The sequence below is a fragment of the Saccharomycopsis crataegensis genome (genome assembly GCF_037102585.1).
Source record: "Saccharomycopsis crataegensis DNA, jcf7180000000072, whole genome shotgun sequence".
In the NCBI taxonomy this organism is placed as follows: Eukaryota; Fungi; Ascomycota; class Saccharomycetes; order Ascoideales; family Saccharomycopsidaceae; genus Saccharomycopsis; species Saccharomycopsis crataegensis.
Window position 1 is genome coordinate 1,961,325 of NW_027043819.1, and position 23,508 is coordinate 1,984,832.

Below are 23,508 nucleotides of genomic sequence, written 5' to 3' on the forward strand. Positions count from 1 at the left end.
ATTTTTTTTTCTTGTTATGCCTTTCTTTATTGTCTTATTTTCTGCTGATAAAAATTCATTCCTTCTGATTTTCAAATCTTTAATATGTACTATTCGAACAGCACCCTCTCCTTTCACGAAATTGCCAGTTTTTGCAGCTTTTGTGGGATTGATAAAAAGCAAAAAGAGAAATACACTTACTGACAGTAAGAAAAATACAGAGAGAGAGAGATATATATATATATATATTAAGTGATTCCTTCCCTTCATAAGGATTTGATACTGAAGTTTCAGACTAATGATGACTGTGCGCATTCGAGTCTGACTCATGGAATGTAAAATAGCTCTATTTCATCTTGAGCTACCTTCCTCGACGCAAATAATCTAGCCAATGATTTAGAATACATCACACCATCAAATATATGATTTTTTTGACTCGCTTGGGCTTTTAACTAATCTTTTTATATTGAGATACCTATTGGTACAAAATTACAAGTTTGTTCCGTAGGATGAAAATACGACCACAACAAGATAAACAACATACGGTCATGGATAAGTCCAGGATTTTACTAGTTACCATTATGTTATACATAGAGATATTTACCTGCCATTTTCAACAAAGTATCGCCCCGGAAGTCTCCAGGTACGCGACTTTCAAGTGCAAATGATTTGCCCATTTATTTGTAGCTGTCTACACCAGTGAGACGGAAGAAATATACGCAACGCGCACACGCGTTAAAAAGAAAAATAGTTTGTGTTGAATTTTTTTATATTTTTATTTAAATTAATTAATAGTACACGATTGTTAATTCGCGAAAATACTTTGCTTCAACTTTTATTGAAAGATATCAGAGCAACAGTCGTTAAATTATTATACTCTACCACTCGAAAGGTTATTGTTTTGCTTTTGCTTTTTATTGTTCTGGAGTATTGTTTGTCTTTTTTAACGCGCTTGTTTGTGTTTTTGATAATCCTGTTTAATAGCTATAAAATAGAACACTCAGTATGGCGGCCTTGAAACCACTTACTCAATCAAACCAGAATAGTTTGAATAACAGCAGCAAGCAGAAGGGCCAAGATACTGCCGTTACTGCTAGTGCTACTACTACTACTACTACTACTACTACTACTACTATGACTACTACTCATACTGCTGCTGTTGAAAGTTTTACAAAGTTGAAATCAACCAAATTATTTATAGGACCTGGTAAAAGCAACAACACCAGTAATGATAATAAACGCCCTAACACTGATAGCACTCCACTATTCCCCCCACCAAAATCACCATCGAAGTTCAATACCAGAAACCCATTGCTTTTGAGGACTCCAAGAGTCAACCGCGGTCATTTGAGCCACACCAATAATAAAACATCTGATTCAACCATCCAGCTAGATTTCACCCAGGTCACTGAAAAATCACCAATAACTTCTACGCCTTTGGTTAATAACTTCAAGAACGATGTGTTGGTACATGAAGGTGAATCAACACAAGTCGAAGGACAATTTACTGCTGACTTACATACCTACAATACCATATCTGCTGGTAATGCTACAACATTAGTTGCGAGTACCGTTAACCAATCTTTTATTGAGAAAGATATATTCATGGATAAAATAGACAAGTTAATCAATGTCAGCAAAAAAAGATTGGGAGAAGATGACCAGCTTTCTAGCAATAAAACATTTTACGCAGAAAATGAAAACTTGTTGAATGAATTAGATCTCATTGATGAAGAACCAGAATATGCAGGTCAGGATAAAGTATTGATTAAATTGCTCACGGACGCGTTAGTGAAGGTAAAAAACAGTTCGAACTATCAAAAGTTAGAATCCAAGTTGCTAGCTCAAAATAGCCAAGACTTGACGTGCAAAATTGAAGTGGAAAATAAACTAATGAAAAAGGAATTGGAACGATTGAAAGTTGATTATTCCTTGGATAGTAGCAATACTACAATAGGTGAAGATCTGAAGATTCACAATCAGAAATATGGTAGGTTGAAGAAAATGACTAAGAACTGTCTTGAAAACTTAGAGACGTTGGTGGACAAAAACCGCGAATTATCAAAAAGGGCTCTAAAATACAAAGTTAAATACACTACTGCCAAAGAGCTTATTAGAGAGAAGGATGGGGAAATCAGAGCTTTAAAAAGATCTCAGAAACCTTCACCGCCTAGGTTCAAGATTGTCCATCCATACGATTATCAACACCAGTTTGACCTCTCCAAGCAAAAAGAAGCACAACAACAATACTCTAAGAATAATAACATTGCCAATAGCAGCAATAAACTACAAACACAGCAGAATGGCGACGACACAACAATATCTCCAGATCATACTATTATCACACATAGTCCAACAGGCACAACGTCATCTGCTTCATCCAATAGCGGTGAAATTCTTAACAGACTTTTGCCTAATCCATTACAATCTTCGAATGGCCCATCATCGCCTTCATCATCATCAGCTAACGCAGGTTCAAAAGTCAAGAATACTAACAATATGAGGGCTTTCGATACATTGAACATGTTAGCATCCCAAGCTCTATTGGCTTCAACCTCATATGAAAGAAGTCAAAAGTCAAGGAAGCTAAATAATGAATCCGGGGTGCCAACTAAGAACTCGTACGATGGTTTTGGATCCTCTGAAAAAATGAATCGGAAATTACCGATGAACGATCTTACTACTAACTTGCCACCATTGAGTAATAGAAATCCTGCCACAAAGTTGCCTGGTATTGATCACCTTTTGAACAGACCACCGGCTATGAATTATTCGGCACCATCACCTGGTTTCCCGATGTCCGTTAAAGGGAAAGCCAGCCTTGAATATAAGTTAAATCAGGAGAATAGTGATACTGAGTCGAGTAACTTGAACTCTAATGACACTATTGACGAGGATCCAACTTATTAAAGTTATGTTAAGTTTGTATTTAGTTTGTTATGATCAAAAGCACTCATGTTTATCTTTTCTTGATTAATTGTTTTTTCTTTTTTCATTTTACTCATTTGTTAGTTTATATTTCTGATTTTGTTTTTTAATTTATGATGTATTAGAGATTCATTCATCTTCGATATGGCCATGTATGCAAAATATAAAGTTTACATTTTTGGCAATGCTATAATCTGCATTTTCTGATGTGAACCGGAACTTGAATCTATAATAATATACATTTAGCGAGTTGTAGAGATCAGGTGCGCAGGTAAAATAGTAACACTTTTCTAATGCGTAGTCAAATGAAATAATATTTAATCCTAAATAACATCCGCGTTGAAGATATTCCACATCATGAAAAACTCTGCAACTCGGTACCGAAGCAAAAAAAAAAGTGACAATCAAAATGTGTGGGATTTGCTATTGGAAAAATAACGAACGTCCAAGGTCCAAGGCCCTGTTTCAACCTTCAGAAGATAAAATAGATCTCAGCATTAAATGTTATTCTCAATTTATCCCTCATAGCGAACTTAGAGAGATACAGTGCCAGTTACCACTACCTCAAAAGGAAAAATAACCAGCCTTACATTTAGGATTTTCTACACTATTGTAAAGTTTTATAAGGGAAGTCGTTGTTTTAACATTATATTAGACAAAGATGAGGGAGAAAAAGAAAATGATAAAAGTTAAACAAATGATATATTAAACAATAAAGTATAGATTCAATCTGTTTATTTCTTCTTCTTGTCAGCTTCAGCTTCAGCCTTTTCTCTAGCACGCTTTTCTCTGATACCAGCGTACTTCTTGTCAGATCTGGCCAAACGCAAGGTCTTGTAAGCTTCGAAAGACTTAGCTTCTTCGGAGATAGCCTTGGTTTCAACTTCAGTGGAAGCAGCAACAATTGGGAAAACAGCGGCGGCGGAAACTTGTTCAGCAGATGGCTTCTTACCCTTGGTTGGGAAGACAATCAATTTAGATTGGTATTCCTTCAATCTGTTAACGTTCAATTGGAAACCTTCTTCAGATCTGTTTTGTCTTCTGTGGTCAACGGCGATACCGACGGATCTAGCCTTAGCTGGGGTCAAACCGACAGCCTTGATTTCAGCCAAAGTGAAACCTCTACCAGCTCTAACCTTTCTGTTGTATCTGATAGTTGGAGCTCTGACAATAGGTCTCAACAAGTCAATTGGGGTTGGAGCAGAAGCAGCAGCCTTCTTAGCTCTTGCCAATCTTCTGGAAGTCTTCTTACCGGCTTGGTCAAAGTGAACCTTGACTCTTTCTTGCCAGTGCTTTCTGAAGTGGTTTTTTAAAAGTGGTAAGTTCTTAGAGATAGCTAAGAATAATTGTTAGTATACAGTAATAATATTTGCGAAGGCAACTGCAGATATATCTTTGGTAAATTATAGCCATGATTGGAAGTTCCAAACCAGTTGAGAATCAATATTACTTTAAGCTTAGACAGTGTGAATTTCATTTCCAAAAAATCATCTCAGTATTTTTCACTTCAAAACATTAAAGAAACTCAACATCAAAATGAGTGGCCGATGGACATTAAAGTTAAATATAACACGGAAGCCACTGAATAACCAGATGCTTTCCACATTCCAAAACACTCTTCCCCTCATTACTTTCATTTGCATTTTGATGATTGTAAGTTGATCAATTATAGAATTTCAACATCACCTATCCATTCTCCATTAAAAAGGATGTCCACTTCCATCTATTGTCATTCCAATATACATTTCTCTATTGATCAAGTCATATCTTGTGCTTTTTCTTCCTTTCTAGTATTCCACTTTTATGAACTCTGACCATATTTCAATATTACTCCTCAAATTATCATCAACATTCACCAAACTTTTCCAATTCAAATAACGGTGCAAATTCCAAATCATTCTACTATCAATAACGATATATCCTCTTCAATATCTCCCTGTTATTTACATACCCATTTTTCCTGTTACACTTGGTTGTGTTCTATCACCTTGAGCCAGGGCCAATCAAGAAAATTTTGAAATTTTTAGTTTTTTTTTCTCCCTCGATTCGAGAGCAGCCTGGAGCAGGGCGAAAAAAAATAAAAGATGCATATTGCACAGTCACATACAGAGTCCCGTGAGTTGCACATGTACAGAAAGTGATTATATGCGCCCTAATACAACAGATCACTGCAATAAGCGCCATGAGATGAAATCTAGCTATCGGTACAGCGGTCAAACGATCAATCCACAAAGGATTGATATCTATTGCTAATTCTTTGAGAATATCGAAAAGCTTTGCGAATTTTCCTCTGCATTCTATTTTGGAATTATAAAGTAGGAATAAAACAACTACCCAGCACGTACCACTGTAGTGGTGTATTGGTTTAGCTTCATGAAGAGATCTACATAATAATGTTGTTGGGATAACTACAAAAGAGTAATTTGCTATTTTCCAACCCAAGGATTGCTCATGGCTAGTGAAGTGCATGCCCTCATATATGAAAATACTTCTGCCTGTCTTCCAAAGAAGATACTATTCTTTAAGATTTTTTAGTCCTGTAGGCTAGACCAGGCTCGTAAATTATAGACAAAGTGATAAACTGACTATATGGCTACTTGACTAACCAAAAAGTTATTACAGACTGTGATGAATAGTATAGCTAATGCTGCTTGTCTGTTGTTGCCGGTGGAGCATTACAAGGTAGTTCTACTGAAATGGCTAGCGCGCGTCCCAACACCTCCGGTGCACTACAATAAATCTTGGAGCATGCATAAGTTACATAATGCCAACTATGTGTTGATAACTGGGTAGGAGAAATAAGCTAGAGTTTACTGATGCTATTAACGCCAGTATGCAACTTAGGAAGGTCATTAATTTCTATGTCATAGCATAGCCAAACACTAGACATTTTTTGCATGTTGTCGATCATATTTACAATAGCATTTGGAGGACTACGGCTGAAAAACATCCTCACACCACAACACCCGGTTGTCTATGCGGTTTGTAGCACTGCTACTTGACACATATCCGTCCTCTTTTCTCCAATTTAATAGTTTTGGAGACTCAGCTTATGTAAAAGAACATAGACGACATGAGAAACTACTGTGAGTTTCCTCTTATATTGCTGTCTTGTGATTAATCAGTTACAAGTAATTTAAAGAAAACCTTCCTGTGGTTATTAATTGTTCTACATGCTTTTATCCCTAATGGATCCCATTCTATTAGTGTGAGATCGAAAACTCGAGATGGTGGATCAAGCTATATTAAGACGTGAGTGATGTGGTATGTAGACTGTCAGTAACAATTACCTTTGATTTAGGGCTACACACGCAGCCCTAAATGTTTTTTTTTTATTGAGTGGGAAAAAAATCAGTGACTGCTAGATATCCATCACACTTATATCACACCTTAACAACGTGATAATGATTCACGTGACTAAAATCCATCCAAACATCGATTCTGTGTGAGGGAGCTCAGTCTGAAAAATTATCAAGAAAAATTGAAACGCTACTGACGAAGGCCCGGTCATAGAAGACATAGAACCAATACAACTAATAAGAATGTCTACTCCTAGTGTTCAAGTATGTTAAAGATGGGATTAATAACGGAATTGAGATAATGAAATAGGATCGTTTTGCAAGGTGTTTGTTTAAAAGAATATTAGTGGGTTGTGACTTCTATGGAAAAAGAATTGAATCGTGTATTGTAATATTTCTGAAAGGGCCAAATCAACATAATATCAAAATCAACAAGATAAATAGAGATTATCCATAATCAAAGTTAAAGATCAATCATCAAGAGCATGAAATAAAGGTGTATTCTCATAATAATAGAATCAAGATCTCAAATATAATATTCAGAAAATGTTTTCATCAATTAGACTTGTATTATGAAGCAAAAATGTCATCAATTCAACCAACTCAATTAATTTGCAACCAAATACCATGGATTACTATAGATCAGCTCGAAATCATTTCAACAATGCCAATATAATGGATATGGGCGATATTAATCGAAGTTGTTCGACATTCTTTTCAACGTTAATGAATATTCAATTAGACACCTCGAACTTCCCATTTTATCATCTTGATTCTTGAGCATGTGCTGATGTATATATTTTTACTAACTTTTTATTTTAGACTTTTGGTAAAAAGAAGAGTGCTACTGCCGTTGCCCACGTCAAGGCCGGTAAGGGTCTCATCAAGGTTAACGGTGCCCCAATCACCCTTGTTGAACCAGAAATCTTGCGTTTCAAGGTTTACGAACCATTGTTGATTGTTGGTTTGGACAAATTCGCCAACGTTGACATTAGAGTCCGTGTCACTGGTGGTGGTCATGTCTCCCAAGTTTACGCTATCAGACAAGCCATTGCTAAGGGTTTGGTTGCTTACCACCAAAAATACGTTGATGAACAATCTAAGAACGAATTGAAGAAGGCTTTCACTGCTTACGACAGAACCTTGTTGATTGCTGACTCCAGAAGAATGGAACCAAAGAAGTTCGGTGGTCGTGGTGCCCGTGCCAGATTCCAAAAATCTTACCGTTAAAGAGCTTTTGTGTTTCATATTTTTCCAACCCCATCTTTGTCATACTATAACTTCCTCTTTTATTTGTATTAATTTTCAAATATAAATAAAGCTAATGATGTTTTAAATTCATTGTAGTTTTGTAGCAATTTTCAAATACAGATAAAGCTGCTGATGCTGGCCAATGTGCTGTGCAGTAAGTATTGTATGAGGTTTACAAGATATAGTTTTACAACTGGAAAGCAGATACCCAATTCAATCAAGAATCGATGACTTGGATTAGGAGTCCAATTTCCTTTTCCATATCGAGAGGACTATGCTGGTCATCACAGTATTGTTATACTGTACCTACCAACTACATGTTAACACTTTTCTGAAACGTTGAAGGAACAACATAAAATTACAATTATACAATCAAACAAATACAATGAAAGAACAATATTACCAAGATAAGATAATAACGCATCGTCCATGTTTGTATCTATTCGCTATTATTACATGCTTGCAAAATTATTTGCTCCACTAATAGAAGTTTTCTGAAAGATTTGCTTTTATATTTTTTTGTTTTATTCAAATTAAATTGATTCAAACTGTTTAGTCAAACAAACCGAAACCCATGTCATCATCGGATTCTTCAGCTTCTTCTTCAGATTCTTCAGCGGCAGCTTCTTCAGCGGCACCAGCAGCAGCAGCACCGGCACCAGCAGCACCAGCTGGGGCAGCACCAACGCTCATTTGGGTCAACAATTCCTTGATGTTTTGACCTTGCAAAGCCTTGGAGTAAATGTCGGCCCAGATCTTGTCAACACTGATGTTAGCCTTGGAGACCAAAGTGTACAAGTTTTCTGGGGTGATTTCAACTTCACCGTCAGCCAAGATGAGGGCGGCGTAGGACAAGGCAGATTCGACTTGAGACATTATGTAATTTGATAGTTTCTGAACTAGATATAATCACTTTTAAGTGTTAATAACAGACTATTCTTAGATCAGCTATTGTGGTACGGTTTGGTTATATCGCAGTCTCATTTTTGAAAAAAAATTCCCAATTTTCCGTGAGGGAGAGAAAAAAAATAATTTCGAAAACCACCACCAGGAGTCACGTGCTCGTACTTAGGGCTAGTATATGTGACAACGATATTCTATGTCAAAATGGTTTTGATGTATATCGTGGATAAGGATCAAATTGATAAAGCACGAATATCGTGAATAATGCCAGCAACAAACAGTATTAGGGCGTTGGGTTTTTGTAAGCTTTACGTGATAAATATACCGAAGAATTGGAAGAAGAGTCCGAAAAATAGTTTTCAAAATCTTCAGACATGGTTTTTTTTTTTTTGACTGTATTTGATTGTATTTGACTTCTTGTAACTATTTAACAAATTGGGAGGTAGATGGTGCATACAGGACATTGTTTATTCATGTTAACAGGCTTTCTAAAGAAGTTTGACAAATATGGTTCTTTGTGGAAATATAATATGAATGTTATCTTTTTCGTAATACTATCATAATGATGTTAGGTATCAGAATCCAATGGCATAATGTGTTGAGCATTCTAAACAAGCATTTGAATATATATTGGGTAATTCTTCATCCAAGATCTAATCATAATTAATCTTAAAAATGAAAAAAAAATAAACAAATAAAAAGAGGATGAATATCATAAAGAAGCTGTTATATTCCGATAAAATACCTCTCTAAGAATTAGCAATCAGCATCATGGACCTGATAAGTTAGTGTTGGTGAACGACCTCATGCATGCCGACCTAATGCAAACATCTCTTTCAAGTATCTGTGGGGATCGCAATTCCTCTTCATATTTAGCATTCTACAAAACATCACATTTTAAGCTTATTAAATGATCCTTAAACAAAAAATGTTTCATCTCTAAGTGAGATCAGATTCGATCATAACGGACGCCTGAAAATATAAATCATCATAAAAATAGCAAAAAAAAAAAAGCTCCTGGATAAAAGTGATAAAAGTCAAACTCCCTTGAAATGGTAATAATAATGGTGATAGTAATAGTAATAGTTATAGTTATAGTGATAGTGATAGTGATAGTGATAGTAATAATAATAGTAATAGTAATAATAATAGTAATTGTAGTGACAGTAAAGAGGAATAATAAAGAGGAACAATAATAGTAGTAAGAGTAAGAGTAGTGATAAGAGTAACAACGAAAATAATAATAAGAAAGCCTGTGTTCAAACTAGTAATGATAGTATGGATAAAACTAATAAGTATGATAATAATGATATTGATGGTACTGACAAAGACAAAGATAATAAAAATAATAATTTTAATTCTTCAATTTTCGGCAAGAGCATACTGAAAGTAACCAACCTAAAGCACATAAAAACAAACAAATAAACAGAAAACTCATCGTCAACAGTGTCTAGCTCTTGATGTTTTGTTTGGACTTTCTTTCTTCTTCTTCTAATAGCGAAAGTCTAAGAGCTTGCTCGATCATCTTCTGCTCAAGATCGGCACTAGAGTCTGCCCTTGAACTTCTAACTTGACCATTTCCGGTTTCATCCATTAATAAAGAAGAGGCATGAATAGCAGTAGCCGCAGCACTTCTTCTGGCCAATTTCATTCTCGCACTATTTAATTTTCTTTCCCAATCTGGTCTTATGAAATCCGTCGATATAACGCTTTGATGTTCTGATGGTAATGAATGACGACGAGCTCCTTTCTTGACAGGTACTTCAAGGGTATCATTAGTCTCCACAACTGCAGAATCGTCATTGCCAATATCCTTTCCTGGAGTGTTAATCGAGGGCTTAGTAGTAGAGCGCTTGTAATCACAAGGAGGAATGCCATTTATCCCAGTCTTGATATCTTGAGGTGGGGTGTAAGTGATTCCAAAATTAGGCATGGCACAGAAAGGACATATTGCTGGTTCAGATATCAAGTCTTTTGGAACCACAAGTTCACCTGAATTTTGGTTCCTTTCTTCTTCTTCATCGTGAGGAGGATGAGGATCCAATCTCTTAATTTGAACAAAACATTCAGAGCATATTGGCTGAACACAACAGCGAGTATAGTTGAAATTATTAGGATAGAACAAAAAACAGATTGGGCATTCTGTGGCGTCTTTGTATAATCTTAGCAACAAGTCCCTTGAAGGAATGTTTTCTTTTCTAAACCCGTTACCATAAGCAAGCTTCTTTTCTCTATCATATCTTGCTTGTGCTTCCGTTTGTAAAGCAATTCTCTTTTGGAGCAACGCTTTCTCAAAAAGCTGGGCTTGTAAATGCTTTTGATAGTGTTTCGAATTCGGATCGAGAATTGTGGTTTCCTCAATTTCCCCGGATATTGGGGCATGCAATGCAAGGTCATCCAATTCCTTAATCAACTGTTCATCAGTCCAATCATCATCAAGATCTTGCAACGGCAAGTAAAATGGAGAAATCCGTCTTTCAGAGATTAACCCCCTTACAATAGCCGTCGCATAGTCTTGGTTATGAGTGTAAACCCCATACGGTGCCAAAAACCCACCATCAACGTTTTCCTCATGAGACACGATTAAATCTTTTGTCACTTGCTCTTTCAATCCTTCTTTATCCTTGTAATACTTCTTCTTCCTGTAAGTCGCCGATGGATTGAGGATTTCTCTCACAGTTAACGAATTGACCACCGGTCCACCTCTTCTCGCCGCGTCATCATAACTGCCAATGGAGCCTCTATCTTCTTTAGTCGGAACGTTACCCATATTATACACGGCCAGGAAATATCAACTATGAGAAAAGTGAAGAGAAAAAAAAAACAAGCAAACAAAACAAAATAACAAATAAATGGGGCTGGAAAAATCTTGGGTTAGTAAAATGCTCGAAGTCAGCGATTTGTTAATCCAGGGGGAGCAGCAATGACCGAGTGTCTATAGTGTCTGCCTAGTTCACGTCTTGTGACTCCCTTAAATGCTGATATCTTTGTTCCTTAAATTGAAACTTTGGTCTATACCAAGTATTCTATATAAACAAAGTCTTGGAACCACCAAAAATGATCAATCAATACTTGAAAATGGTAGTTGCTTCCCTGTTATGATTGACACTTCAGTTATACAGAGAGAAAAAAATACATACACCTTCGCTATCAAACCTTTGCGTTCCTTCAGGATAAAAAACGGCAAAACAAGATCTCAAGTTTAATTTTTTTTTCTTTTTCTTTTTTCAGGATAAAACCAAAAATATCCTGACAATCTTTGACTGGTGGGTTGGTTTTGGAAACTGAGGGGTTTTAATGATTTGACGTGGTGCGGGCCCAGGTTTTGCAGAAGCACATCAAAATATCAAAAGAGAACTTCGATGAGCAATGCCGGGAAGAGGTCACATGATACAGCGCCGGAACGAGCGACTAACATTCTCATGAGGTAATATATTAGAACTTACACCTTAATTATCGATAAAAACTGAAAGATCTATTTCTAAAAGAGCAATGACAAAAATCTAAACTGACTGAAAGAACTAGAAAAAAAAATAAGAAAGCTGAAATATAGGTAGGGGTTTCACGATTACTCTTAAAACCCTGAAAAAGAAAATAATGGACTAGTTAGAGAACATAAACCCAAGCATAGAGAAGAAAATGCTCTCCAAGAATAATAAATAAGCGGAAGAATGAATAAAATAGAGTCTCAAAAAGTAAGAATGCACAGAAAAGAAAAAAGAAAAAGAAAAAACGTTAAAGATAAGAAGAATGACTAACAGGAGTAAAAGACAAATGAAGAAAATCAAAATAAAAAAATTAGGAACATTATCATCAAGCAAGACCCACACCAAGACCAACACAGATACCGACAATACTCAAAATAGTGATGAACATCGACATACCGGCAGCAATTAATTTATATTTTCTTTGAATGTACCCAACGGATGGATCCAAGAAACCAAAGCACATCACTAGATATAGTGGTGGTACAAAAATGGCTATGAATAATAACAAGATGGCGGTATTTGGGGAGCAAACAGTTAATCCAGAACTGTGACCAGGTGAGCCATATTTCTCGCTACCATAGTCAAAGCTCAACCCTTCGGACACCATTGTTGCATTTTCGTTAGTAGCTCCAAGTGACGGTTTCAAATTGAATGATCTCAAATTGCTTTTGGAATTGGATTTGAATTTGCTGCCACGGTTCATGGAGTATGTAGAATCACGGAATGACTTAATTTGGTCAATTGATTCATCATTGATGGATTTGATATATTTATTATTTTGGATGGAGAGAGGAGAGAATGGAGTGGTTGGAGGAACAATTGGACCAGATTGGTATTTATTATGTGTATCAGGGGTGCCATAACTATCATGATGAATCCCGCTGCTTGGTTTAGGATATCCGCTGTTTGAAGTTGATCTGATAGTTGGTTCTTTCCGGTAGTTTTGGTATTGCTGATAAGATACTGGCTTAACAAATATTTTCTTGTCATCTGTTAGGAGATTTGGTATATTTGTGCTAATAGCAGATTGGTTGGCCATAATAGCAGCATCAGTTGCAGCAGCAGAGGTAGCAGCGGCCAAGGCAGCAGAAGTGAGATTATTTGATTTAGATGACTTAAAACTCTCCTGACCTTTTCTAAGGGAAGAGAAGCTACTTGATTGTGTATGGGCAGTATTATTCAAATAAGGAGGGACAAAGATCGAGTCATCATTGACGTTATCAAGATTATTGCCGCTACCACTTGATATAATTTTCCTAGCATTTTCATTTTCATCTTCCTCATCCTCAAGATCCTCGTCAACTTCTCTAACGTTAAGATCGCTTTCTAACTCTTGTAATCTTTTATCATAAGAATCAAACCTATGTGGGTCATCAATACTTTGAATTCTGGTGTGCTGTTGCAGTTGATTCTTGCCAGTCATAAATGTATCTGTTGGTGAAGTGATATTAGTTTGGTATGATGATCTGTAGTTGCTGCCATAGTAGGAACTGTAAGTATTTGTGGTTGTTGCGGTATCTCTCTTCTTGCTGGTTGGTGTGCTTATTCCCATACTCAATGGTGATGATAATAATGGGAATTTTGTTTGAGCTTTACTGTACATATTAGAAAACCTTTTTGGTTGTGACGATGTTTGAGAAGTGAAACTAGTACCAATGTTACCGATAACTGGTTCTTCACTTTCGAAATAGAAACCTTGAGAACCATTGTGATCAGAAATATTTCCAATAGCATTTTCAGAAGCCCTCGATTCTCTTTTTCTACTGATGTCTTCAGACGAAGAAAATGCGCTTGAAATGCTTCTGGATCTGGAATGTGTAGAACTACTTGAATGACGAGGTCTTGCACCAGATGCATATGCAGCAGCAGCCTTTGCATCATCTGAATTTATCGACACTGTAGAATGTGAAACAGTTCTTCTATGTGGCAAACTTGTCAGTTTATCTCTGACCAGAAGAGTAGATGTTGATCCAAAGTTGTCAAGTTTTGGTAGAGGATTATTGTTGATTTCCGAAGTCATGGCGTCCAATAAACTAGGAGTCGCGGTATTTCTGTTTGAAGATGAGCCAATGGTACTTTCCCTATGATCACTGCCCTCATAAATACTTGAGCCTCTTCTACTGTCGTCTGGGTTTGGAGTTGGTGCTGGGGCGCCTGAATTCCTCACACTCTCAGGTTCATTGAGATATAATGAATACATATTGTTCAAAGTGTTGCCGCTATTCACCGAAAACCGTGGCCTCTCGTTGGCTATTACTGGGGCTGTCAAGGAATTTGACAGTAGCGCTGATTGTGATTCTTCTGCTCCAATTTCTGTGCTCGACATTGATAGCTGTCGGCTGTTAACACCTTCTTTTTGCTCGCTGTTTAAGTCGGTCAATGCAGAATGGAAACTTTCATTAGTGGTAAAGGTATTGACACTGATGGCAGATGGAGGATGTGATATTCTTCTATTTGAAGTCGATGATTGTGGCAAATTACGGATATCTGAAGATAATGGGAAAATATCATCGCCTCTTTCGTCTTCATTTTTTTGCCTCTCTATTTCTTCATCGTCACTGAGAATATGTTTGTTGGTTTTTTTCTGATTATCAGATCCCTCTGTTGAAATACTAATAATATCCAATTTCGATTCCACTCCTAAAGCAGGACTTAATCCTATACTTGATCTAGGGGTTCCTTTTGACATTACTTCATCTTTAATATTTCTTCTGCTGAATTGCGGACTACCAATTTTTGTAGTTGGGGTAGTAGCAAATGTTCCACTGATATGTTCTTCATTTGAAGATCCACTGGTGTCAAAGTTTTCTATTAAATGAGAAGACGCCCCTGGATGCTGCAGTTGATGGTAATTATAATAGTAACGGTAATATTCATAGTCGTCATCTGCCTCCATTACTGAATTCGGCGGTAGTGGGGAGGTACTATTGAATTCTGTGCTGGTTTCAGAGAAAGTGGAACTCGATTCTCTTTTTTTCTCACTGTCAGGACTATTGTCAAGATTATTTGTTTGGACGGTTAAATGTGAAGTTTGAGGATTATCTCTTCCTGCAAGGACTTCAAAACTTTTAGTCTTTGAATTGAAAGAGCCGAAAGAAGCTGTGCTGGTTCTGTGAGATGCCTTCAATATCATTGATCTGAATTTGTCTTTTATTGGGGTCTTACCAGTGATGGACGAAGAGTCTTCTTCAGAGTCCTGAAAATCAGTGGATTTTCCCAACTTTTTTGGAGATTCAAACGACATTTTTTGTTGGAATTCGAGTTGATAAGTTGAAATTTAGTGGTTTTATGTTTGGGTAAGGTAAAAAGTGAGTGGCTTAGTAAAGATGTGAAGGAGTAAACGAATGGATCCTTGTGAATAACGAATGTGAAACTTATACTAATTTTAAGCGAGATTGCTCATGAAAATAAATGATTGACAAAATAATAACGAATGAACTGTTTTTTTGTTTTGTTATTTTCGCTTGCTAGACATCTAGTTTTATTGACGGTATTCCTTGTTATACTGGCAAAGGATTCAACTAATTATTCAATAAACAAAAATAAAAAACGAATGAATTTGAATAGGATTAGGGCTCCTTATGGATAATGACTGCCAATGGAGGCCTATCTTTTTGTTGGTGATGTTGTATTTTCTGGATGATCGTGAATTGGTGGTTTCTTCCTGTCCTCTTTGTCTTCAAAAGTTATCCCTTATTTTGCAATACATATAGTATATGTGTATGTATATATTTGAAGTGAAGGATGACGGGATTACTGGAAGCAGTGTAATATATGTGATAGGAAGGGTCTTTGGTAAATGAGAGACGATAATTAATGTTGAAGGAATGGGTGTGTTGAGGAAACAATCAAAGAACAAAAAATTCGATAGGATCCTGTTTTTCACAAATTTTGACCACACACCATCCATTATTGCCAACACCCTGTCCGAATTAGGAAGCGCCGGTGCCTCGACGCTAAAACATTGCGGGTGCATCACCCCTTATAGCGACGCGACTAGACGCGACTGCCGGCAGACTGCATTGTCTGGTACACGTGATTATTGCTACTTGTGCAATGTTGACTGTTTCTATTGTGTATAGAATATAATAATATGAGGTTTTTTGCTGTATTCTGAGGATGCTCCTCTGGATGCTTGGCCTATACACTCGCTTATTGTCAGCGGGGTGACACCTTTTTGTTTGTTTGTTTGTTCGTCTTGATTTTTTTTTTCATTTTGGAGTGGGTATGTGTGGATGAACCATTTTGTCTTTTTTTAGCGTCCAGATTGGGTAAAATTAGGTTCTGGTATGGGAAGAAACCCGCCCTTCATTAGTTTTAGTGCGTTGTGTCTTACGTCCTAACCCAAAAACCCTCCGTTCATACAGCCATTCACCACTATCTGCCGTGGATAGTGACTATATCGATACTATTTGATCAATCGTTAAATATATTGGAGGGTTTACTAGATAACTCCCGTAATGTGACTTCTTTCTTCATTCTGTGGCTGTAACTGTAACTTCTACTTTGAACTACTGATTATTGTTATTAGTTATTCGTCCCATCAGATGGTGTAGCAGCAGTAATAAAAAAATTTTATTGATCAATTTTATTAAAAATAGTAAAAGTCATTGAAACCATTATCATTTAATTAATAGCTGATATGATAGAAGCCTCCCAGTTGACACATAATATAATTTACATCTATCAGTATTTGGGGCTCTCGAAAATAGCTTGCATATTGGTTTTGAAAATAACCACGCAATTGACATAACCATGATTTCTGTAAGCACAATTCTCACATTACAATAATAACATAAATGAATATATGGTGATAGTAATAGTAATAGTAGATGATTGAGATAAAGAGGAATACCAATAAGATATGTTTATAATATTGCTTTTATTTATTAGCAATATGGTGACTAACAGAATTCTATTCCAGAATCTTCAAAAGGAAATTAAAAATTGAGATCATTCATTCACAAAAATATCTCCAGTCCTAAATTCTTTGAAGTAAATCTGACAACAGTTTTTTAGGCAGCTTATTCTTTGCGTGAAAGAATGGAATCTCTAAACTAAATGATCACCCTGCTATGATATTGTCAATCTACATTCTCATCTTCGTGAATAGGGGAAAAAAAAAGAAAAGAAGGAGGAAAAGCAAAGAAATCAATAATATTACAATTTTGTAATCTATTAAATGAGTCTAAAATATTTTTTTCAAGAACTAGCTAAATAAAAAAACAAAAAAACAAACCAAAAAGACTTCCAAAAGAATCCCATTAATCAAACGTTGCAAAAGAAGTCCATATCCTTTTCTGTTGAAGATGAAAATACCCAATTATTACTGAAACATTGTAACAAAGTATTAACTACCGGAGATTCCAAAAATATGATAAATGGAAACCTCTTCGATGAAATATTCACACCCCTCAGTCAATTCGTGATCAGAGCTACAAAAATAATGTGAAAAAAAAAAGAGAAAAAGGAACAAGAGAAGCTCTCAATCATGTTGAAAGACTGCAGGAAAATTCTCCCACCAAAAAAGCGAAAAAAATATCATCAAAAAAAAAAGAAAATACAATTACCGATTTCTAATTTGACACCACCAATATTCCATACATGTATATAATATTCTGGTAAAAGATGCTCTCTGTATTTAAGCCATCAAAAGCTATTATATCTAGTATCTCTAGAAGTTTTTCTAGACCTGTGGTCGCGGCAAAATCACGGCCATCATTTGCCAAACTTACTTGCCAACACAACTACTCAACTAAACCGCGTGTGCAAAAAACTTCAAGCTCTGGCGAAAGGGGCCCAAAATTCCGTTATTTGATAATGATTGGGGTGGTTAGTTATGGTGCCTTGCTATTGGCAATTGATGGGGTTGACAAAAACCGTCCTAAGAACAAATTCTCCGAAGAAGAATATGATCAGCTAGTCCAGGATGGGTTGAAAAGAAAGCAGAAAGCCATTGCTGATAATGAAAGGGTAAACGTTTTTCTCTTACCAAGGGCAACAGAAGCACAAACATCAGAAGAAGAATTGACTAAACTAGGTGCCGACGTGAAGGCGATCAAACTTGATGATTTGATTCAGGAAGAAAAGAAAGATAAAGAATCTAGATATGGTCCATTATTGATCGAATGTGAGCTCTATGATACTAAGGTTCCAGTTGGTACCTATAGCTCAATGATTGGTACCAAATTGCAAGAATTGAAAGAAACTTCAGGAACCAAAAACTTTGTAGTGATCGGATTCCCTGGATCAATTAGCGAGTCTATCAAGTTTGAAGACAAGATTGTTACCGTTAAAAATCTAATCACCTTTGATGATGACAGCTCAAAAGACGATGTTGTCTCCTACTACAATACTGTTCAAAAGGTGAAGAGAATTTCTTCATTGGATCAATTGAATGGCCTTGTCGCCAAATAGATGGAGGTTTTGCATGTAAATACGATAAATATGAACGTTCATTGCATAATGATTGTATTAGAGAAAGGATTATGTATATACCAAAGAATAATCCTGACTTTGGTAAATATTGTAGTGTTATATTAATAATACAGCTACCAAATCATGTCAAAGAGAATTTAGGATACACCAAGTAAGTGTGTGATCACAAGATGACACGCCACGAAAACTCTGATACTTTTTGAGCCTACAACGATAAAAAGACAGAACAATTTCAACCAGAGTTACGTGTGAATTATGGAAAGCAAAGATACAAAAATAGAAAAAAAAATTGTAGTAGATTCTCCTTCAACGCCATATAATTACATTATATATCACGCTTAAGCTAAAGAAGAATTGGCAGTGAGTTCAACATCATACTTGAAATCAAAATAGTGCTTTTCAAAATAGTGCAATCTAATAAAACCATCTTCCCCACCAGAAGCATACCCAGAACCATTTGGATGCATGGCAACATAATTGAGAGGACCGAAATGGCCAGCAACTCTACCGATTTCATCTTGGAAAACCTTGTGGAAAAATCTGGCTTCAAATTTACCTTGCTTTGCACTGGTTGTGGTGACATCTCTGGCTTCTTGACCACCTCCAAGAACAACAAAGTCTTTGACAGGTGTGATAGTGGCAGAATTCATTGGTGCATCAGTTTCGTAAGTCTTCAAAACCTTAAAACTATCAGTATCAACCAAACAAGCAGTCTTATCCTTAGAAGATGTTATAAAGTATGTTCTGTCTTCTGAAAATTGGATATCGGTAATTTGTTTTTCGTGGATTTTCTCCGATGCCATGAATTTCCCGTTTTCAGCATCATATTTTGATATAACACCATCTTGGTGACCAGCAACAATATATTTACCACCATAAGAGTAACCCACAATCATAGCCTTGACAAAGTCCTTTCTGGTAGGTATGTCTAAGATTGGTTCGGTCGACTGTTCGCTCAAGTTATCCTTGTTCAATTTGAATACAAGTATTCTACCATTGAAACCCATGACGGCATCGATGGCCATGAGGATCTCATCTTTGTAAGGGTTGAATTCCACTCTTCTGACAGGTGTTTCTAATGACCAAGTGAACAAACATTCACCAGTTTCAACGTTCCATAATTTGGCACTGAAATCAGCAGACCCGGTAATTGCCAATTTGCTGTCTTCCGAAACATCAATAGTCCAGATGGTACCACTGTGGCCCTTCAAAGTTCCCAATCTTTCACCGTTGAAAGAATACCAGATGGAAGCAACGGTATCCTTACCTACTGAGAGAATCAAATCCCCTTCTTTATTGAATTTAACCTGAGTTAAAGATCTTTCGTGACCTTTTCTTTAGTAAGAGGTGTTAGTATCATACATTCCATCAGCACAGATCTTGCTTGGAGCAGAGTAGCCTGCTGTCTAACAAGCTAAGATAGGATCTTTCACTATACGTACAATAATATTGGTCTCATTGTGTCTGGCTTGAAACTATTGGACTTGAATCAAGGTATTTCTCATCATGAAGAATTTTTTTTTTTTTTCATAGTGCACTGGAAAATTTGATTTTCATGAAATCGCCAGCTTTGGTCACGTGTCGGGAAACAGAAGGAAAGAAAAGAAAGAAAGAAGCAGAGCGGAGTCGCGATGTGCCTAAAGTTAGAGGTTCTTAATTATCTTACTAAAGGTGGCAAGCAATATTTTTCCTGGCAAATAGAACATGAGTGGCAAAGAAGAAAAGGAGGAAAGTTTGAGCTCGGTAAACTCTTACGGACGAAGAACATGGAACCGCGATGCCTATGCAAAACTAGCACAACAGAAGAAAAGCCGACCTGTTAGACCCGATGAGACCTCCAAGAAAGATATCACCCAGCGGAAGGTAAATATTGATTTTGACGCTAACATCAATAAGGTCCAGCTAGTAGATCAGTCGGCGTCTGTGTCGATACACAAAGGGAAAAGCTCGGGGTTTTATTGTGAGATTTGTAACTTGACCTTCAAGGATAATTTGAGTTTTTTAAATCATATCAATTCTCCAAAACATTTAGAGAATTCAGAATTCAAAACCAGAAATTTGAACAAGAACATTACATTAGAAGACATAAGGAAGAAGCTAAAATCGGTACACGACGCAAAATTGCGACAGAAGGAGAATGAGAATGATTTGGAAGTATTCAATTTAAAGAGAAGGATTGAAAATAGGAAAATATTCGAAGATCATGAAGCTGAAAGAAAGCGACAAAAGAAGAAAGAAAAAAAGACTCGTAAGTATGAAACGAAAATAAATGAGGAGAAAAGCAATTCCGTTTCTGCAACCAACAATGAAATGATGGAGGCCATGGGGTTTTCCAGTTTTGGAACTTCAAAAAAATGATCTACGTGGAATGCCATCGGAAGACATATTTAATAACAGGAAAGTGAATTTCTTTCATTTTTTTCTTGGTTCAAATTTGGTGAGTTATAATGTGTAATTAAAGGAAAGTTAAAATGTATAGTAGCGAGAAGAGAAATGTGATTGATTCCCCCTTTTTTAAAAAGAAATACAAGGGCAATAAAAAGTAAAATATAAAAATAAGCAAGGCTCGTAATTCATTCATTCATTTTGCTTTAACGATCAGAAAAGATCTTAAAACGGCAGGTCCAAATCAAGTGGACTTATTACTTAGCAGCCGTAGCCGCTTCAGCTTTTCTGGCATCAGCTGTGGAATTAGTTAGTATATGAGGTTACAAAAGCCAATAAACAATACTCTTCAAAGAACAATCTTCCAATCAATTACTCACCAGCAGCTTGTTTGGCTCTTAATTTCTCAGCATCTGCTTCTAATCTCTTCTTTGGGTCACCGGATTGCTTCTTCTTTTGTTGTGCTTGCTTTTTCAAGTTCTTTTCTCTGGACTTGTCTCTCTGGTTACCTCTGGCCATTATGTTCTGTACTGTCAGAAAAACTATATATATATATATACAAACTCAATAGGATATGAAGCAAAATGAAAATCAGAATCGCGTTTGTCCACTTGATGGTGGTAAAATAATTTCGATGGTATTATTACCCCCCGTGATCTGAGGATGGTCAGGCACCCCTGGTGAGATCGATTGTCGGGAAAATAAAACAAAAACAAAATAATCAGAGGCTGTTGCTGGCGAAGTCAATCTCTGCCTATTTGATCCAAACTCAAAGAGAAAGTTAGAGTTAACAATGTCAGAAGAAAAAGCTACCACACCAGAGGTTTCCAAAGACCCAGAAGAATTGTCTAAAGAAGAAAAACTTGAGGCTGCTAGAAAAAAAGTATGTTTGACATTTAGTATGTATGCACCCTTCATTTGATGTTGAAATCATGATGTTAACATGGGGAATATAGTTTGAAAAATTGAAGAAGCAGAAGAAGAAGAAATCTGGCAAGAAGAAGAAGGAAAAAGAAGAGCAAAAGGACTCAGAAGAAACTAAAGAGGATGACGAAGGAGACGATGATAAGATCGATGATATGAAAGCTCAGCTTGAAGAGCCTCTAGAAACAGATAAGGAAGCTGAAAAGGAAATAAGTAAGGGAGAAAAAGAAGAAGATAAGGAAACAGAAAAAGAAAAGGAAACAGAAAAAGAGACCTTTAAAGAAACAGAAGAAGAAGAAGAAGAAAAAGAAAAAGAAAAAGAAAAAGAAGAAAAAGAAGAAGAAGAAAAAAAAAAAAAAGAGAAGCTAAAGGAAACACAAGAAAAAATAGATGATATTGCAGAGAAACCCAAAGGTGATAGTAGAATGGATGAATTGTTCACATCTGAAAATGCTAATGAAGAATTAGAAGATGTATTCAATAATTTGGATGCCAATGCTGATCCTCCAAAATCAAATGTTGTGCCGACTGCCCCAAATCAAACACCAGCCACTGACGACAGTTTCAATAAAGATGCTTTGATTGAAGAATTACGGAAAAAATTGAAAGAATCTGATGAACAGCTTACAAAATACAAAAAGGAAAATTCTAACTTGAAATTTGAAAAAATGGATTTGTTAGATGAAATTGAAACTTTAAAAGATACTGTCGACGAATTGAATATTAAACTTTCAACAAAGGGAGTCGATGGCCATTCCGATGAAGGGTCAGAAAGAGAAGTTTCGTTATCTCCTGGACCTCCTCAAACCCAACAAAAAAGAGGGTCTATCTTTGGAACTTATACTCCACAGTATCAAATGCCTCAACAACAACAACAACAACAACAACCATCTTCTTTCCAAGCACAACAAAACCAGTACCAGCCACATTACCAAAAACCTACCTACTCTTATGAAGAGATCAAAGCTCAGATAATGGAGAAAGCCAAAGATTGGACATTAGATATGAGAATGTGGAGATCTATTGGATCTGGACCAGTGGTCGAAATATAATGGGAATTTTTTATCTCATTTCTGTATAAATCTACAAATGTCTTTCTTACTAATTTAATGCGTAAGATGATATTCCTGTGAATAACTTCGTTTATTACAAGCGTACTTTAGTAGATGTAAATACGAGCATGTCTCCGCAATTTGATATATATATACAAGTGATTCCACTATACTGAAATCCCAACTCTTGTGTCACAAACACAAAAATAGAAAATGCATTTGCAAAACAACAAAAAGACAACCACCTTCTTTAATTTTATTCAACGTAATAATCTTATCGTTTATCTGAATCTGCAAAGTGGCATACCACCTAAATTCTTTGCTGCTACCTGTTGCAAGTCAAGAATTTCATTGTCATCTGCTTTCACCAATATGGTTTCAGCTGGCTGAAGAGGCTTGATCTTTCTGACATAAAGACCGGAAGCCAAAGCTTTAATTTCAGTAGGACTCAATTTAATTTTCAAATTTGGTTTGGAGACTAACGATATATGACTTAAAACTGGTTGATTGTCTCTGTATTTTAAACTCAACCATAACTTTCTGCTTGATATGTTGTCTGGCGTTATATCAACTGGGGAATTTGGATCATCTGGTGATATATCCGAACCTTTCTGAATGGCAGAAATGAACCCCTGTTTATAAAGATGAAATGAAAGATTCAAATGTAATCTGCTAAGAGGGATTTTGGCAACACCATGTTTGACCATGGTGCAATTCTTCAAATGCGCACAAACATTTGCCAAGTTCACGAGAGACATCTTTAGTTATAATATTGTTGGTAAGCTCAAAGAGAGTATGAAATTTCCTAATTGAAAAACAAACCACACACCTAAATTACAAAATAACGACACAGGTCCCCCT

General features: G+C 36.2%; 12 protein-coding genes across 12 annotated transcripts; 5 read left to right on the forward strand and 7 right to left on the reverse strand. All coding sequences in view use genetic code 12, as the record gives it.

The window, feature by feature from the left end:
* Nucleotides 1-984: 984 nt before the first annotated feature.
* On the forward strand, nt 985-2,889 carry DASC09_007010 (uncharacterized protein; the record flags this gene model as incomplete). The annotated part of the gene is made up of 1 exon (XM_064994304.1): nt 985-2,889. One exon carries the CDS (start codon nt 985-987, stop codon nt 2,887-2,889), a length of 1,905 nt encoding a protein of 634 aa, XP_064850376.1.
* Nucleotides 2,890-3,641: 752 nt separating this feature from the next.
* DASC09_007020 (60S ribosomal protein L13) lies at nt 3,642-4,862 on the reverse strand (the record flags this gene model as incomplete). The annotated part of the gene is made up of 2 exons (XM_064994305.1): nt 3,642-4,243; nt 4,859-4,862. 2 exons carry the CDS (start codon nt 4,860-4,862, stop codon nt 3,642-3,644), a joined length of 606 nt encoding a protein of 201 aa, XP_064850377.1.
* A 1,587-nt stretch (nt 4,863-6,449) lies between these two features.
* On the forward strand, nt 6,450-7,436 carry DASC09_007030 (40S ribosomal protein S16; the record flags this gene model as incomplete). Its single annotated transcript, XM_064994306.1, has 2 exons — nt 6,450-6,470; nt 7,029-7,436. The coding sequence occupies 2 exons, from the start codon at nt 6,450-6,452 to the stop codon at nt 7,434-7,436; spliced, it is 429 nt and encodes a 142-aa protein (XP_064850378.1).
* A 573-nt stretch (nt 7,437-8,009) lies between these two features.
* On the reverse strand, nt 8,010-8,333 carry RPP1A (ribosomal protein P1 RPP1A; the record flags this gene model as incomplete). Its single annotated transcript, XM_064994307.1, has 1 exon — nt 8,010-8,333. One exon carries the CDS (start codon nt 8,331-8,333, stop codon nt 8,010-8,012), a length of 324 nt encoding a protein of 107 aa, XP_064850379.1.
* Nucleotides 8,334-9,810: 1,477 nt separating this feature from the next.
* On the reverse strand, nt 9,811-11,130 carry SIP5 (Sip5p; the record flags this gene model as incomplete). The annotated part of the gene is made up of 1 exon (XM_064994308.1): nt 9,811-11,130. The coding sequence occupies one exon, from the start codon at nt 11,128-11,130 to the stop codon at nt 9,811-9,813; it is 1,320 nt and encodes a 439-aa protein (XP_064850380.1).
* A 1,043-nt stretch (nt 11,131-12,173) lies between these two features.
* DASC09_007060 (uncharacterized protein) lies at nt 12,174-15,092 on the reverse strand (the record flags this gene model as incomplete). Its single annotated transcript, XM_064994309.1, has 1 exon — nt 12,174-15,092. The coding sequence occupies one exon, from the start codon at nt 15,090-15,092 to the stop codon at nt 12,174-12,176; it is 2,919 nt and encodes a 972-aa protein (XP_064850381.1).
* A 2,384-nt stretch (nt 15,093-17,476) lies between these two features.
* On the forward strand, nt 17,477-18,265 carry AIM36 (Aim36p; the record flags this gene model as incomplete). The annotated part of the gene is made up of 1 exon (XM_064994310.1): nt 17,477-18,265. One exon carries the CDS (start codon nt 17,477-17,479, stop codon nt 18,263-18,265), a length of 789 nt encoding a protein of 262 aa, XP_064850382.1.
* A 359-nt stretch (nt 18,266-18,624) lies between these two features.
* On the reverse strand, nt 18,625-19,745 carry TIF34 (translation initiation factor eIF3 subunit i; the record flags this gene model as incomplete). Its single annotated transcript, XM_064994311.1, has 2 exons — nt 18,625-19,621; nt 19,729-19,745. 2 exons carry the CDS (start codon nt 19,743-19,745, stop codon nt 18,625-18,627), a joined length of 1,014 nt encoding a protein of 337 aa, XP_064850383.1.
* Nucleotides 19,746-19,990: 245 nt separating this feature from the next.
* SNU23 (U4/U6-U5 snRNP complex subunit SNU23) lies at nt 19,991-20,644 on the forward strand (the record flags this gene model as incomplete). Its single annotated transcript, XM_064994312.1, has 1 exon — nt 19,991-20,644. One exon carries the CDS (start codon nt 19,991-19,993, stop codon nt 20,642-20,644), a length of 654 nt encoding a protein of 217 aa, XP_064850384.1.
* A 284-nt stretch (nt 20,645-20,928) lies between these two features.
* On the reverse strand, nt 20,929-21,190 carry DASC09_007100 (uncharacterized protein; the record flags this gene model as incomplete). The annotated part of the gene is made up of 2 exons (XM_064994313.1): nt 20,929-20,969; nt 21,052-21,190. The coding sequence occupies 2 exons, from the start codon at nt 21,188-21,190 to the stop codon at nt 20,929-20,931; spliced, it is 180 nt and encodes a 59-aa protein (XP_064850385.1).
* Nucleotides 21,191-21,464: 274 nt separating this feature from the next.
* On the forward strand, nt 21,465-22,647 carry BUG1 (Bug1p; the record flags this gene model as incomplete). Its single annotated transcript, XM_064994314.1, has 2 exons — nt 21,465-21,554; nt 21,628-22,647. 2 exons carry the CDS (start codon nt 21,465-21,467, stop codon nt 22,645-22,647), a joined length of 1,110 nt encoding a protein of 369 aa, XP_064850386.1.
* Nucleotides 22,648-22,928: 281 nt separating this feature from the next.
* On the reverse strand, nt 22,929-23,405 carry MRPS8 (mitochondrial 37S ribosomal protein uS8m MRPS8; the record flags this gene model as incomplete). Its single annotated transcript, XM_064994315.1, has 1 exon — nt 22,929-23,405. One exon carries the CDS (start codon nt 23,403-23,405, stop codon nt 22,929-22,931), a length of 477 nt encoding a protein of 158 aa, XP_064850387.1.
* Between the last annotated feature and the right edge of the window lie 103 nt (nt 23,406-23,508).